Source organism: Spinacia oleracea, chromosome 5 (genome assembly GCF_020520425.1).
Source record: "Spinacia oleracea cultivar Varoflay chromosome 5, BTI_SOV_V1, whole genome shotgun sequence".
In the NCBI taxonomy this organism is placed as follows: Eukaryota; Viridiplantae; Streptophyta; class Magnoliopsida; order Caryophyllales; family Amaranthaceae; genus Spinacia; species Spinacia oleracea.
This window is the reverse complement of record NC_079491.1, coordinates 85,175,826-85,191,861: the sequence shown is the minus strand read 5'-3', so window position 1 is coordinate 85,191,861 and position 16,036 is coordinate 85,175,826. Positions and strand designations below refer to the sequence as shown.

Genomic DNA, 16,036 nt, shown 5'->3' with positions numbered 1-16,036 from the left:
GCCATATACAACAGCACTCAAAAGTGGGGGCTTCAGGTCCATATACCTTTCAAAGCTAAAGAAAAAGTGTTCTTCAACACAAGGCATGCATGGCTCCAGCATCATGGGCCACCCCAATATGGCACTAAATTCCTCAGGGAGAGGACATACCTCATTATTTCCAAAGCGGAAGACATGATGATTCGGGTCCCAAGCCTCCAGAGCAGCAAGAATGAAGTGCAAATCCAATTTTACAAACCGGAAAGAGACGGGCACCCCAAGATGCATGCCATCAAGCTCCCTCTTCTCCAACTTGCCTAGCGAACCAAGCCACGAGTTCAAGGCATTTTCAAAAGACACAGCCATATTTTCTCTTCGTGAGGAAGAAATATGCAATGATAGCAGGGAAGGGTTGATACAAGAAATGATCACAAATGCTCCATATTTATACAAGATTTGGCTTGCACGACAGCTCACAGGCGCCAGGCGCCAAGCCCGCGCTGAGCGCAGGGAGCCTGCATCAAAGGACGAGGCCACCGTCCTCTCTTATGACTCCAAGTACACACTCTTTAGTGTTTCGGACAGCAGAGTACAACCTTCGTTATTCAAGATTCCAAAGCCGCAAGCCGCGCAATTTCAATCAGTCCGGATCAACGCTTCGAGCAGATGTCGGGTCAATTTTATTCAAAATTCAAGCATTCTAGTCCTAGATCGGCATCCTAAGTCGAGTCTGCATGTGCATAAGCAAGAGTTGAATATACTTTGACTTGCGCTTTTCCTAACCAAAAAACCTCAGTCAAAGTGGGGGCTTATAGTGGGTATATACACCCGAAAAAAAATGGGAAAATTTTTTCAAAATTTTTCGCAAAATTATCATGCATGCATATAGCTACAAAATTTCAAGGCACACACAACGCATACAATTCCAAATATTCAAACATACAAATCCCAATCTTCAAAAAATTTCAAGCCGATTCAAGTTCAAAGCCAATACAACCATACAAAAAATTTCAAGTTTTCAATCCATACAAAACAACCCAGCCTATACAAAATCAACCCAGGCAAGCTGGAACTCGCTACCATGCAGGGTCAGTCTGAATCATCATCTACAGCGAACTCAATCACAGGCGCCTTGTCCCTAAGACGCTCCAGCTCTTGATCCAACTCCGTCCCAGGGGTACTAGGATCCTGCTCCGAGATACGAAGTGTGCCGGGAGAGGGATGGACTCCCTGCTGAGGAGAAGAATATTGATAAGGCGGCGGCATCGCCATGTACTGGTATGGCCCGAACATCTGAGCCTAGCGCATCCTATCCATCTCCGACCAGTAAGCCCATGAATCGGCACCCCAAGGCTGAGGACCACTCCCTCCGAAGTAGCAACCGGGAGGAGGAACAAAGGGCCTCGAACTGCCAACACCCCCAAATGAATGTCTGGTGGGATCAACATGTGCAAAAAGGGAAGCTCCCCGCTCAGCATCAGAATGCCACTGATGAGCACTAGCACCGGACCCCTGTCCCAGCTCCAAACTCGGTCCTTCCTGCCTCAAGGACGTCTCCACCTGGGGCTCTCTTTCAAAGGAACCTCCACGGTCTCGATGGCGTTCCTATACAACATACAAGTTCAAAAATCAATATCCAACCTCGAATTTCCATAATACAAGCTTCAAGATCAAGAAAGGCACCTCTCTGTTCTGGCCAGCAAGCTTCCGGGTCAGTTTCGCACACTGCCTCTTCCAAGAATCAAGCAAGAGCATCTAGCGACGCACTCTCACCCGAGGCGCCTGCATACAAAATCCAAGATCAATTTCCAAATACAAGATTACACACAGTTCAAAGAGATGCAGCAGTACTTACAGGGGCGTAATGCTCAGGTACAGCATCATATGATTTCCGGTGCGGAGAAGAAGACCAAGGGATGGTCTCCACCGCCTCTTCCCCGTCCGAGTTCTCATAGCGGAGGATCCTATCAGCATGAGGAGTATCCTCAGGATCAACCTCCTCCTCCTACATACAATCATGCAATCAATACAAGAATACAAAGAATACAAGAATACAAGATACAAGGTCCAAAGCTCACCGGCAGTACGAAGCGTACTGGTGGAGCCAACCTCCTCAAGAAGTCATCATAGCTACCCTTCTTGTGCACAAACTCCCTCCAAGAGCGGAAAACCGCATCGCCCCTAGCCTCCGCGTAGAGCCGGGCAAGATCTTCATCTAGAGCCAGCGTGGACTCCGGTGGATCCTTGGGGACAAGCCTATCCCCCGGATGACGTTGAAGGGACACCCGCTCCCTTAGATACCACATATGGCGGTACACCCCTGGAAGCAAAACCCGCCACGCATACAGGAAATGGGCACGAGCAGCTGAGGTAGGTACAACCGCGTTGGCAAAAGGACGCCATACCACCTGCGAAACCAACAGCTCAGGCAACAGTACAAATACAAATACAAGAGAGCAAAACAGTACAAGAACATTACCCTATCAGCAGGTAAAACTCTCCAAGCTCTGCGAGAAGCCGTCAGGGACGCACCCACGCGCACCGCTCCTATCCAAGAGGCAGCATACGGGTAAGCCGCATCTCTAGTACGCTCCGGCGCCAAAGTCGGAAAGTGCTCATAGATCCAAATCTTTCATGGAACAAACAAAACATCAGTCAAGTTCAAGATACAATCATACAAATACAAAGTACAAAGTACAAGGAGTCTCGAATACCTCCAGCACGCTCCACAGAGCAGCCATGCTCGGGTCACTCCCCAGTGCAGTCCGGGAGGCCCGCCCCATTTCATACAAGAGGTGGCTATATGCCAAACCACCCCAGTTATAACTCGAGACAGCTCTCAAGTCCCTCAGAGCGGACAAGAAGCTAATATGCACCCGATTTTTCCTACTCGGGGCAACCACTCTGCTAACCAAGACAAGGAGGAAGAGCCTAACCCTCTGCTCCACGGACACACCCTCACCACAGATAGCATCCACAAGCACCGTCACAGAAGCGTGGAAGTCGTCCTTTGACAAATCAACAACAGGGCCGAGCAAGTCCCTGGCAATGGCCGAGCGCCACGTCAGCTCAGAATCAAAGGTCACATTCCTCTCAGAAAAAGGAAGACCTGTAATCATAGCAAACTCAAGAGGGGTAACAGTGATCTCTCCCCATGCTATGTGGAAAGTGTTGGTGGTATCCCACCACCGCTCTAACAAAGCCCACAAACGGTTTTAATCCTCGTTCTCCTCGGGGAACCTCCCATGGTGCGCCAGAAATCGGCCAGGCCCATCTGCGACCAAATCTCCATAGCCTCTGCGTCAGCACGAAGAGCTTTAAAGGCCCTCTGAACCTCCACCAAGGACCAGTAAGTACGGAACGGCTTTCCATCGGCCTACAGGTGAATGAGTTAGCTCAAGACCTATACAACTACAAAGTACAAATTCAAAACACAGTACAAGACTCACCATGCGAGCGCGAGGCCGCTGAGACAAGTGCCAATCCGGCCAAAACACCAGGTCGGAAGGGGTCCAACCAACACCAGGGAAAGCAGACGCATCTCAGGGAACCATACCCCCACCTGGCGCATTTATTGCAGCCCCTTCGTCATCCGAAGCGTCTTCCTCAGCAGCTCGAACCACAGATGATTCAGCGAGCTTTCTCCGAGTGTGACGAGGCATACTAAATCAAGCAGCATACAAAGTGTCAAAATTCTAAACTGGGGGCTATCCTATACTGGCCCACACAAGGTCAAACGATGCAAAACAAAATCCCCAGTGGACCTTTAATTCAAGATACAAGTTCTACACCAACGCCTAGGCTATCCACGCCGAAGCAGGTATTCAAGTTCTACACCAACGCCTAGGCTACCCACGCCGAAGCAGGTATACAAATTGTACATCAACGCCTAGGCTATCCATGCCGAAGCAGATACAAGTTCAAAAAAAAAATCAAAAGTACAAGTTCCAACAGTTCAAGTTCAAGTGGCTATCAAACAGTTTTCTACAAGATTCAAGGAGCTTAAGCATACGAGCATCATTTAAAGGTACGAGAAAATCAAAACTACATGCAATCCTAGAGTTATTTCATAAGCAAAACATGAAATACTTACATGGACAAGGCAAGAACAAGACCAAGGGGAGAAGCTAATCGACCTTTGAGAGAAAAGAAGCAAGAAATCAAGAATATGTGCCTCAAAAATGGCACGGCAAGGGGAGCTTTTATAGCTCAGCCCCGCGCCAGGCACCGCCCCAGCGCGCTGCGCTGACCTGCTGCATGCGCGAATCTGCAGCGCGCGCGGTCTCCCGTGTTGATTGCACGTCCTTTGCTGCTACGGTCTTCCGCACCAAGCATCAAACGTCGCATCGAACCATCCATCGAAAATACGGGTATACACCTGTATCTCCAAGTACAAACAGATGAATATTTCAAGAATGCAAAGTCCAAAAAAATACAACGACTCAGGTGTACAACTCCCAACGGACCCAAGCTCCGGGAAAGTCAGTCGAAATTCAAAAATTTTAAGGGCCAATAAAAAGCTCTTATCCCCAGCAAAGCACATCCCAACGGATTAACTCCGGGTGTTCAAGTTCAAAAATTCAAGATTCAATTTCAAGATCCAAAGTTCAAAACTCGAGTTCGAGGTTCAAAATTTTCAATTCCAAGCTCCATCCTGAACTGAAGGCAGAAAAATACAAGTACAAACCGGAGTCATCACCAACCGCACCGAGGTAGACTCTATCCCTTTTCTAACGCCTGTTTTATGCAGCTACCGGCGTACAAAGAATTGTCTTGATTGCAGAACATCTTGAACATTCTCCGTCCCTTTCGAAATACTTTGACTTGCGCTTTCCTAACCGAACGCTCAGTTAAAGTGGGGGCTTCTGTAGACACCTAATTTGTGTCTCCCCTTTGGGATGATGACGATACCATTATCCTTGCTAGGTAATTGGAGTAACTCCAGGTGGAAATCCCAATTGCTAAGAACATCTCCAAAATTTAAGGTCCAAAATCCAATCCCCGAGGACGTTCCCCTCCCGGAACTCGGTACAAAATACAACTTCCAAAATCCAATTTCAAAATCCAAGTACAATATCAATTAGTAGACCATCCCATTGGTTTTACTAGGCCTTTTCCACTCAATTCGGGCGCCGACCCACAAAATCGAGCATGCCGGGCCCCGTCCCGTAAAACCGGAATTCAAAAACCCGAGAAAGGCTTGTTTTTAGACGCTAAACGATGCCTTAACCTCCAAGCAAATACAAAACGCCAAACCTAGTACTATTCGTACAACAGGTACAACGCTACAAGACGAAACAAGGACGATTCTCCGTCCTTGCTTTGGCGGCATTCAAGCCACGTCAGCAGCGCGCAGCGCTGGCCTGGCGCCATGCGCTGGCGTGTGCTGGCATTTTGCACCATTCCCTCCTATAAATACCCCTCATTTCCATCGAAAAAAGGGGGAGGAAAACACATACAACGTCGTAATTTCGACATTACTCCTCACAATACAAACTCAAAAACTCCTCAAAAACACATACAAAATTCCTAAATTCAAAAGCAATTGGGAGCTCGTGCCTAAACCTAACTAGGTAAATCCGAATCCCATTTCAATCAATCATGCCATTTTGATTTTAAATGATTAGCAAGTTGGTGTTTTTTGCCATAAAAAAACACCACTTGCAACAATCATACACGTTTTTCAAAAATACAAACCTTTTCAAAATACAAAATACAAACTTTCAAGATTCAAGGATGTTCAAAGTTGCTTGCATTCATCTCTTTGAACTAGAATCACCTTCAAGCATGGAGTAATCAAAGATGACACCTTTTAGCATTTAAAGGTTTAATCTTTTGAGATTCAAAACTCCATTTTTCAATATACAAGTTCAAGTTTTCAAATTTCAATCATTTCAAGTTCAAGTTTCAATCTTTTCAAGTTCAAACCTTTCAATATTCAAGTTTTCAATTTCAAGTTCAATATGCAAAATCTAGGACATTTGGGTTGAGCAACCTCTCCCAAGTTGAGATTTTTGGCTTTGAATTCGTGTCGGGCACACTTATTTTTAAGGAGCATGTGGCGTTCGAATCTCATGTGCCCAAGTACAAGTTTCAATTATGCAATTTCATATCGCAATTTCAATATCGCACTTTCAATTATGCCATTTCAATATCGCAATTTCAATATCGCACTTTCAATACCGCACTTTCAATTCCGCAATTTCAATTATGCACTTTCAATTCCGCAATTTCAATTCCGCACTTTCAATTCCGCACCTTTACTTGCCTAGTCTATTTCTAAGCAATGTGGATCTACTCCCTAGTCCATTTCTAGGGGGGTCTAGTATTTACTAATTCCGCATTTTATTTAGTATTGTGATGTTGCTTTATTTTCTTTATTGCTTTCATCACCAACATGCTAAATACAACAAACTACAAAGGTTACATCACGCTTAACAAAGATAATTTCTTGGACAAACCGGCCTTAGGTTCCTTAAATTAATCTTTAAAGCAAAGTGACCACCATATAATTAGAAATTCTATTTGCTCTAAATTCAAACCCACATAGTCTAATCTAGGGTGTATTTTCGAAACAATGTTGTGTCAACGTACTTGAATATTTCTAAAGCTCGCCGAATAAGCATTTTCGTTCCCGAGCCCGGATCTCACCCATCCGTTTCAAGGATTCAAGGCCTTATCCAAAATGGAGTCATTTTGCGGTCTTCCCAAACGGGACCTAAAATAAAGTTTGGTGGCGACTCCTTCGAGGTGCAAAAACAATTCAACGGTTCTCTAAACGAACCGCCGCGTGCCAACCCCCCTTGTAGGAAACGGAAAAAAAAAAACAAAAAAAAACCCCTACAATAGCAAATGTCATATTTTAATTCTGCATGTGATGTATATTTAATCAGTTTAATAAAAAAAAAAGTAGGTATAGAGAGACCGACATAGATATATCCTGATTTATTAATCTCATAACTACCTCCTATTTGTGTTACTACCATAATAATGTACAAAGTAAGAGTTTTAGATCTAATGTACTATTTTATTTATTTTCTAGTTTTATAGAATTCTCGTGCATTGGCACGGGACTATAATAGTGTAAACTTATTTACGTGTGGAAGTGTTTTAAATAAAAAAAATTCCCCCCAAACTTAGTTTGTCTGGTATCTTCTTATCTAAAAAAGCCGAACAAACTTCTTTTTTTGTTGTAATTTTTATTCCAAAAATACCCCTCCTCTTGAAAACTAATTACAAATCAATTTGTTTGTGGTTTGAAAGGCACATGTCTTCCACGTGGCTACTAGCTAACTCTGCAAAAAGAAGGCAATCGCCGCAATCCCATCTATACCTAGTATTTAAAAACTCAAACCATAGTTACATTACTGACATGTGTCACCTTCTCCATTATCTTACATTTTTTCATTTTTTTTATTTTTCCTTTTCTTTTTTGTTTGTCTCATTTTAATGCTAATTCAATACTTCCAAAACATAAACAACTCAAAAGACACTCATAATAAAAATTTAGGTATAATCACTAATCAATAAACTAACATAAATTGTGATGAATCAACTAATGTTTTATGCCAATAAAAATAATATTTTATATTAGTACCGATACGTTATTACTTAATAGTCTTTTTAAATTCTTAACTTACAAAAATAATAAGAGTACAAGAAAACTAAACATCTTTTCCCAATTAACCATCAACTCCTCATCTTCCGAGCCCCTTATAAATAAATTTTACTACCAAACATTATTCGTGATATCATTTACACAACAAACTATATTACCCCGTACCAATTCATCGTACAATTTTCAAAGGTAATATGTTTTTATTTTATGTATGTTCCTCTTTTCTATGGTATAATCTCAAATTTTCTCATGTGTTTTTATTATGTTCATTGTTAAATATTTTTCTTTGCTATTTTAGAGAAATTATGTTGTACGTTACCTTATCCTTCAAAATTATACCATTGTCGTTTATTGTTTCCCCAAAATTTTGTGAGGAAGTCTTTGTTACAAGTGACTTGTGTCCATATTGGACACAAGTGAGTACCAATACAGAATTTGGAGTACCAATACAGAATATGTTAGTACCAATACAAATTATGTGAATACCAATAATAACACATATGACTTATATTGGTGGTATTTCTAAGCAATTTTGCATTTTGGTACTGACATATTATGTGTTGGTACTCAAGATGATTGTATTTGGATCACTTGTGTTTATGTGGACACAAGTCACTTGAGGTTTAGAAACCCTCAAATTTTGTTTGAAGTAATTTTATAATAATTGTAGCTTAATGCAAAGAAATATTAATAGACATAAAATGATTCTATTTACGCTAATCAAATATTTGTCGTAGCATAAACAAAAATTATTTTGTAATACCTCATCTAAAGTTTGTATTACGAACTGTTTAAGTTTTTCAAACAATTCATATGATGTTCTTGTGCGTTGCACGGGCAAAATAGATTGTTCTTCTTTAACAGAGATCAAAAGCAGAACTATCAGCTATCAATCCCTCCTTTCCCCATCCCTCTCTTCTTTGTTCAATTACTGTCTGTTATTTGTTTTGTTTTCTTTGTGATTCCATTTTCTTCAGCGGTGATTTTTTGCAGAAATTCAGATGGACCGGATCCGAGAGATGAATTTGGAGAACTCTATAGTCTATAGACTAATCGCGGAGTTTCAAATTGATGTTGATACTGGGAAATCGAGAAATGGCAGATGCCCATATTATTGATCTCATCGATGGTGAATAAGCAGTACTAGATAAAGGAGTAGCAGGAAAAAAAAAAAAAAAAAAAAAAAAGGGAGAAGGAGAAGAAGAGCAAGCTCACCTCGATTCTCTCCCCTGAGCCAATATGTAATTCGTCTCTTTCTCTCTCCTATTTTTGGTTTTAGGGTTTTTGTTCTTCCCTTTTTTTTTTTTTTAAAGAATAACTGATTGGGTTTCAGGCTTTTTTTGGTTGGAATATTGGGATTTTGGGATGGTTTAGAATTCAATTAAAATGGGTATTTTTGCTGAGGAAAGATGGTTGTGGTGTAAATTTATTATTTTTTCCCAAGTGTATTTCCATGTAATTTAATGTGCAAAGTATACTAATTGGTTAAAAAAATTATGTGAATTGGGTTATGTTGCCTGAATTTTGGATGGACGATTGTTATTTAATTTGATGGTCAGAAGTAGGTAGTGGTTTATTTGGTGGCCGGGAGAATTACATTGTGAGTGTTTTTGTTTGAGCATGTAGTTATATACATCGGCCGAGTCGCAGTTCCTTGTGCTGATTTCTTCATAACTGGGAGTTGCGATGGTGAGTAACCTGTCCTTGCTTGCTTGTCTTTGTTTTCAATATGTATTATGTTGGTTTGAATACCTTGTTGCTTATTCAAGAAGAAAAACACGAGTATTAAGTAAAGAACATATGAGGGGAAGAGATTAAGTGGAGATGAGAAAGTGAAAGAGGCCAAAGAACGAGAGGGAGATGAGGTGAGAGAAAATAGTGGGAGGCGGAGAGAACAAGAGAAGAAAGAATGTGATGTGAGAGGATGGAGTGGGAGCGGAGAGAACAAGAGAATGTAGGGTTTTCTTTTTTATACTAGGAGGATCAGTCGTATTCTAAAAGTTGAAAAAAGAATTACCTACTGCTATAGGGTCGGTACATAATTTTCTCGGTCGGTAATTTCCGACTGTCAATTTTTTCGGTCGGTAATTTCCAACTGTAAATGAAGAAGTCGGTAATTTGTATATTACCTACCAATATTAGAGCTGTCGGTAATTTTTGGTAGGTAAAGTCCGGATTTCTTGTAGTGTTGGTTTGGTAAATTCATTTTTCAGTAGTTTTATCTTATCTGAGGATTAAATCGGAGGAAACGGGACGGATGAAGAGACTAATCCAATTTCAAGCATAAGAATCGCATAGTTATATTTGATTGAGATCTTATTATTATTTGGGGCATCGCTTTATAACTTTTTATCAATTGAATTTGTCCATCAAAAATTACATTAGCATGTAGTATGTTGGGCACAATAAAATCTAGAACCTGTCGTCTACATCTTATAATAAATTGTTTTCTTTAGTTTTGATTTTGGTTCTTTTTAGATTTATCATTGATGTTATTTATGTTTTTGTAATCTAATTGAAGTTTTTAGTTGTTCAAAGTGTGTTTTTTATGTTTATTTCAGGTGGACAGTGGACAGAGGTGCCATTCTTCGAGGTACTATCTACTTTCTATTTTTATTTTAAAAACATAGTATGTTGATCAAATTGAAAATTTTTATATGCTAATTTTTTCGGTTTTGCTAGGATTGTTTTTTTGGTACTTTTAAGGTGACAATTGATTTGAGATTGTTTTGCTCGCTGGTCTAATACTCTAATTTCATTGTTTTGCAAAGTTGTAGCTTTGTAAATATCGTCCTTAAATGCAACAAAGTAGCCCATAAACAAAGACTTGTTTTAGAACATAGGTTATTAAGCCTTGTTTTATTTTTGGGAATTTATGGTTAATAAGAAATATAATACTCGTACATTTTAGCAGTACTGCAGTTTTAAGGCTTGCTTGAAATACGAAATACTTTGTACTTTTATATTTATATTTTTGGGAATTTTCAGATAGTGTTGTACTCCGTATGAAACACATCTAGGAGGGATCTATAGAGAGTTGAGACCATTTTTTTTTGACATTGTATCGACTGATGAGATTAATATGGTTGGAGTTTTCTAATTTTGTAAATTCTGACAGGCTTTGCTTAAGAAGAGGAAGTTATCTAATTCATTGTTAATGTGGGCATGCTTTGCCGCGATGATGTATTGGAATGCCAAAGAAGCTAGATTGAGTTCTCTAATACGTATTAGAAGCTACCATAGTATATTTTAATGTCCTCCTATTAATAATAGATACATAATACGGAGTACCCCGTAAAGAACATATTCATTACATGTTCAAAATTATAGTATATATGAAGTTCTTTCACTTGCAAATGAGAATGATACACTTTTGTTTTATTAAATAACTAAGAAGGTTACACCGGAAGAAGAGGTAAAAACACTTTGTTCTGTATGGAGTACGGAGTAGTAAAAATTATAGATGTAGAGTCAACACGTGCAGGCACGTGCTTCTGACTCGTAGTCAAAATAAGTTAAAAAGAACATAGTCTAAACTATTATTCATCTGAATGCATAGGCTCCTAAATTCTAATTTCTTCAAAGGCTTAATATTAATAATAAGTGTTGTAATGGTGAATTTGCATCAGAAACCATGCTAGAAAGCTTTGAAAATTTTAGATTCTGATCAAATAAATTTTTTTAACCATCTTTGTGAAACGGAGGGAGTACTTAGTAGTAAACGTGGATGACCATTATCTCCACTAGATTGGTCTGTCTAATGGGCTGATTGAAGGTTAAAAAAAAAACCAGGCCAAAATATAACTCCTTCATTCAAACTTCAAAAGCCACCCGTTTTCCCTTTCTTTTGCTGGGAATTCGTCGTCGTCGTCTTCTTCTTCTCCATCATTTTCATCATCATCTTCTATTCATCATCAAATTCCAATTTTATTTTTTCTGTTGATTAAATATATTTTGTTTGTCAATTAAAAAAGGGGACATAAATTTGCTTTCAATTTTGATTACTTCGTATTAAAATTTAAAAAATGGGAAGATTGACAAAAATGCAAGTGCTGCAAAGTAGATTAGGGGAAGGGGCGGATTAAGGATTTTGAAGATAAAAAAAAATTATGATTCGCTTTTTAATTTCTCATATTTGCTCGTCGTTTTAGGGGGTTAAAGTTGAGAGGTAAGTAGTTGAAATAAAAAACGCCATGATAAAATATGCGGAGGATTTAGGATCTTTAATTTTAGGTTTTCATAACAATAAAACTAGTCTAAATTGCAACAATAACTTGGTTTTAATTTAAATTGGAAAAAAATGATACTTTAAGGAGATTTAGTTTATTAATATCTCCGTTTCAAAATGATCTTTACACTTTCCGTTTTAATCTGTTTTACAATGTTTTTTACACTTTGTTTTATTCTATTTTTAGACATGAAAATTAACTACCTTACCCTTCTACGGTTCTATCCCATAATATTTACAATTTTCCAACCATTTTCTCTTAATTTATTTATTTTTTTTCTTACACTCACCCACATTTTTGCACTTTTATTTTACTTTATCCATATTTTATTATATTCAACCAATTTTTCTACTTTTATCTTAATATTTGTCTAAAAATTAACCGTAAAGATCTTTATGAAATGGATGTAGTATAATCATTGTCACTTAACATATAGCACACAAATACACTAATAAAAAACATTAACCAAAAAAAAAAACATCATTCTCAACGCTTATGGGGTATTATGCTATTATATAAGAAGGAATTAATTAAGTCTCTAAAAAGTTCAAAGAAACATGCAACTATAAGTCTATAAAAGTGGAGTATAAAAATACATTACTAGAAGTATATCTTATGGAAAAATACAAAAACTTTTTGAAGAAAAAATAACATTATATTCTTTTATGTTTTTGTAAAAGCAAAATCATGAACCATTATAGAAACAACAATAAAAAAAATATTTAACGTCCTCTCAGGAGGATGCGAACCTACACAACCCGTGTAGCATAGTATTCAAGCAACCATTATACTACAAGTAATTTCATTGTTATTAGTGTAAGTTAATTACACCTAAGTTAAATATTTCAAGCGCATGTAATTACCCCTAATATCAGTTTTACAGTTTTTTTATAAAAAAATTGGGGGTTCCTTTAGACCCCTCCGGACCTATATAGGTCCACCCCTGATTAGGGGTGCTTGGGGTGGGATAAGGAAACACCCTTGTGTCCCATTTTAATTGTTGCCATTTACCTGAATGCAAAGGGTCTTAAATCCTAATTGCTTCTAGTCCATATAAGCATTGTAGTGGTGAATTTGCATCAGAATCAATGCTAGAAAGCTTTGAAAAAATTTAGATTCGGATAAAATAATATTTTTTTAGTATATCCTAGTTGATCTCTAGTTCCTATGAGTTAACAATAGGTGTGTATGAAGAATGGTAAGGGTCTTCTGAGAAGGGTTGTTTTGCCATCTGTTTGATTTGAGAGTTGTAAATGGGTTTTCGGCGATACTTATTGAAACCTTTTTACTGAAACATTTCAGGGTGAACGTCTGCCTAGGACCTACTGAGGGACGACTCCTTGCCAGCGGATTGCATGCTGTTTGTGACATATATTGTAGCTCTTGCCAACAAATACTCGGTTGGAAATATGTAAGTATCAAAATGATCATTTTTCTGTTCATTCCTGCCATCAGCTATTCGAGCAAACATTTTTCAAGTCTGTGTTTTATTAGTATAGTATACTTGAAACATCTTGAACTTCCCCTTTGTCCATTCCAACCTCTTGACTCTTGTTTGATCAAACTCTTACGTCTTCATTTCATGAAAAATCAAGTATCGTGTTATTGAAAACAATGTAGAAGATGAGTATCTTCATATGCATAAAATGTAAAGTCTTTCACCTCCCTTACAGTTTGTCCTTACCAATTTCTTGGTTGATGTGTTTGCTAAGCATCAAACGCATACGCTAATTAATCGTAAGGTTTGTTAAAATGTTAATCTAGAAAAATCTAAATCTAGAATGTACTATACAACAATTTCATAGTAAAGTGTGTAGAAAAATCTAGCTAGAATTTATTTAATAAATATCTAGTTAAGAAGAATCTAGATATGTGACAAGTAGAGAAAAATCTAGAAACTATGATATACCAACTATATATATATTGTATGCATAAGTTGAGAGGTGGGCCTATCAAAAGAGCTCCCACAAAATATGAGGGTAAAAACAAGGGTTCTACCAATGAGATAAGTGAGAGACAGGAGCTCTCGCAAATATTGTTTTACAATTCTTATTAATGTAATCAATGATGAAAATGTAATCAATGATCAATATATTACTCTCTTTAGAAGATTCATGGAATCTCAGATTCCTTTATTGTATTTCGCATTTACAGCACCCTCTCCTTTATCTTAAATAACGGTTAATTTTATTTTTAAATAAAGAATTCCCTAATTTTACTTTGTCAATAGTTAATATTTTTAATTACATCCAATTCCCTTCTAGATAACACAGAGAATTCTGAAAAATTGATGGCCATCCGAGTTACACCAAAACTTTTCAGAGATTTAACCAAATCACAAAGGCTTTGAGTTCTCCATCTTCCTTACCCGTTTTACCTCTTAATTTCGATGAAAACCCTGAATCATTCGTCGTAATTCCCGAAGCCGAAACTGGAACCGGAATCTTTCATCGAAGCTTTTCTTCCTCCTCAATTCTTGATTTTGAGGATACCAAAAGTTGTTTTCAACTTTTTCAAACACAAAATTGGAAATTAACGGTAAGGTTACAGCTGATTGTGTTGATATAAGCTTCACTTGCATTCTCCACATTCAAGATCATCATTTGCTAATATCATCCGTAAGGACAGTAACTAATTTCCCACTTAAGTAGCATCCTTGCCTGCCCTAGAACTAAGCTGGTTTCTTGGACCAAACAGGCTGAACTTTCAGGGAATTACATATAGATGGTGTTTGCTGTGACTTGAGGATTGTTGCACTTGTTATTCAATTCAAGTACATATTGCTTCATACAAGTGCGGGTTTTGCCGTGACTAAGTTTGAATTCATTATGATGTTATAGGGATTGTTGAATATTATTATATTTAGTTACTGTATTGGTAAAAAAAGAGAATTAACGGAAACATTTACTTAGTTGGTGACCAAGTTCTTTATTGTTGTATTATGAATTATTGGATACTCACACTTGGCTGTGAATGCAGGAGAAGGCGCATAAAGATAGTGAAAAGTGTAAAGAAGGGATGTACATTCTCGAGAAAGAGAGAATGCTTAAGGATGGCCGGTGATTTTTTCCAATCATTTCATGTTATTCAGGCGCTTAGTGTAGCCGTATAGGTCATTCTAGTATACTTTATACTCGTATTCATTAGATTTCAACTTTGGATATCTTATTTATAAAATTATATTAACAAGCTAGTACAGGTTTTTAATTCAATTTGGCTAATCATTAGTGTTCTAAAAGATCAAAAGATATTCAGAACACTAATGATTAGCCAAATTGAAACGACATAGAGTTCCATAGTGTCAGTTCAAATTGTACAAGAACAATGACTATTAACTATACTTACATGTTAAATAGAGGATTGAAAGTGGTATGTACGTTAAATGAGATTCGATTTTTGATAGCTTTTTAAGAGTTTGCATCATTCAAAACTCTGAGACTTTCGTTATGTGATTATGGACCAGGAATTTTTCATTTTTATTGTTTCTTACCTTTTCTTTTGCTATGAAAGAATATGAAAAATAAATTCTTTAATTTTTTTTAAAGAAAAAATTCATTCCTGTGGACTAGATCAAATGTCAAACTCAAAAGTAGACATTTTACAGTAAATCTCAGTTAAGAAATGGCCCTGGTGGTCCAGCACTAAGAGACCACTGGGCCCACACACTAAATAGTAAAATGAGCCTTGTTCTCATCTCAAGTAACTTACTGTGTCTTTTGTGTGCTATGTGAGCCCGACTCATTGACCCGGAATTGCATGACAATGAAATGTTAGTAAACAAAAGGGATCGTAGCCCTTTTTGTAGCCATGAAATTGGGATAAGTCGGATCGTATTTCAAAATAACGGCTTCTTATCACTCACTCAGTGATTCTAGTGCAGTTACTCATAGGACTCATATCAGGTCAACTTGTTTCATTGGGGATGAGTCAATTTTTAATGCTCTTTAGTTATTCTCAAAGGTGATTGAAGTCACATAAAATAAGGTGTAATGATACATAAACTTCTCCGTATAATATTTTTTAAAAGATCTAATAATCATTCGTCTTTTTTTGATACAACTACCATTAAATTCCTTTTTTCACTAAATTATTTATTGTGTCTGAATCAGAATGCAGAAACTTGCAATATCATTGGAGTTGCTCTTAATCAACAATTATGCTAAACTAAGAATTTCACAATTTAGAGGGGTAAGTGGGAGAGAGTTCATAA

The 16,036-nt window shown here is 37.7% G+C and overlaps 1 protein-coding gene and 1 long non-coding RNA gene across 5 annotated transcripts; one reads left to right on the top strand and one right to left on the bottom strand.

The window, feature by feature from the left end:
* Positions 1–897: 897 nt before the first annotated feature.
* Positions 898–9,522, bottom strand: LOC130460746 (uncharacterized). Of its 4 annotated transcripts, XM_056828262.1 has the most exons (9): positions 8,813–9,522; positions 4,073–4,357; positions 3,429–3,642; positions 2,694–3,355; positions 2,459–2,608; positions 2,058–2,387; positions 1,835–1,984; positions 1,663–1,761; positions 898–1,584 (listed from the first exon to the last, which is right to left on the bottom strand). In XM_056828262.1, the coding sequence occupies exons 4-8, from the start codon at positions 3,096–3,098 to the stop codon at positions 1,735–1,737; spliced, it is 1,062 nt and encodes a 353-aa protein (XP_056684240.1). In that variant the 5' UTR covers positions 3,099–3,355; positions 3,429–3,642; positions 4,073–4,357; positions 8,813–9,522; the 3' UTR covers positions 898–1,584; positions 1,663–1,734. The 4 variants fall into 4 exon arrangements, with proteins under 4 accessions (XP_056684240.1, XP_056684239.1, XP_056684241.1 ...); XM_056828261.1 differs by having other exon boundaries at positions 2,694–3,642; XM_056828263.1 differs by lacking the exon at positions 4,073–4,357 and having other exon boundaries at positions 2,694–3,642.
* Positions 7,395–10,954, top strand: LOC130460747 (uncharacterized). The gene is made up of 4 exons (XR_008920864.1): positions 7,395–8,838; positions 9,224–9,286; positions 10,159–10,190; positions 10,716–10,954. It is a non-coding gene; the product is annotated as an uncharacterized lncRNA (long non-coding RNA).
* The last annotated feature ends 5,082 nt before the right edge of the window (positions 10,955–16,036 follow it).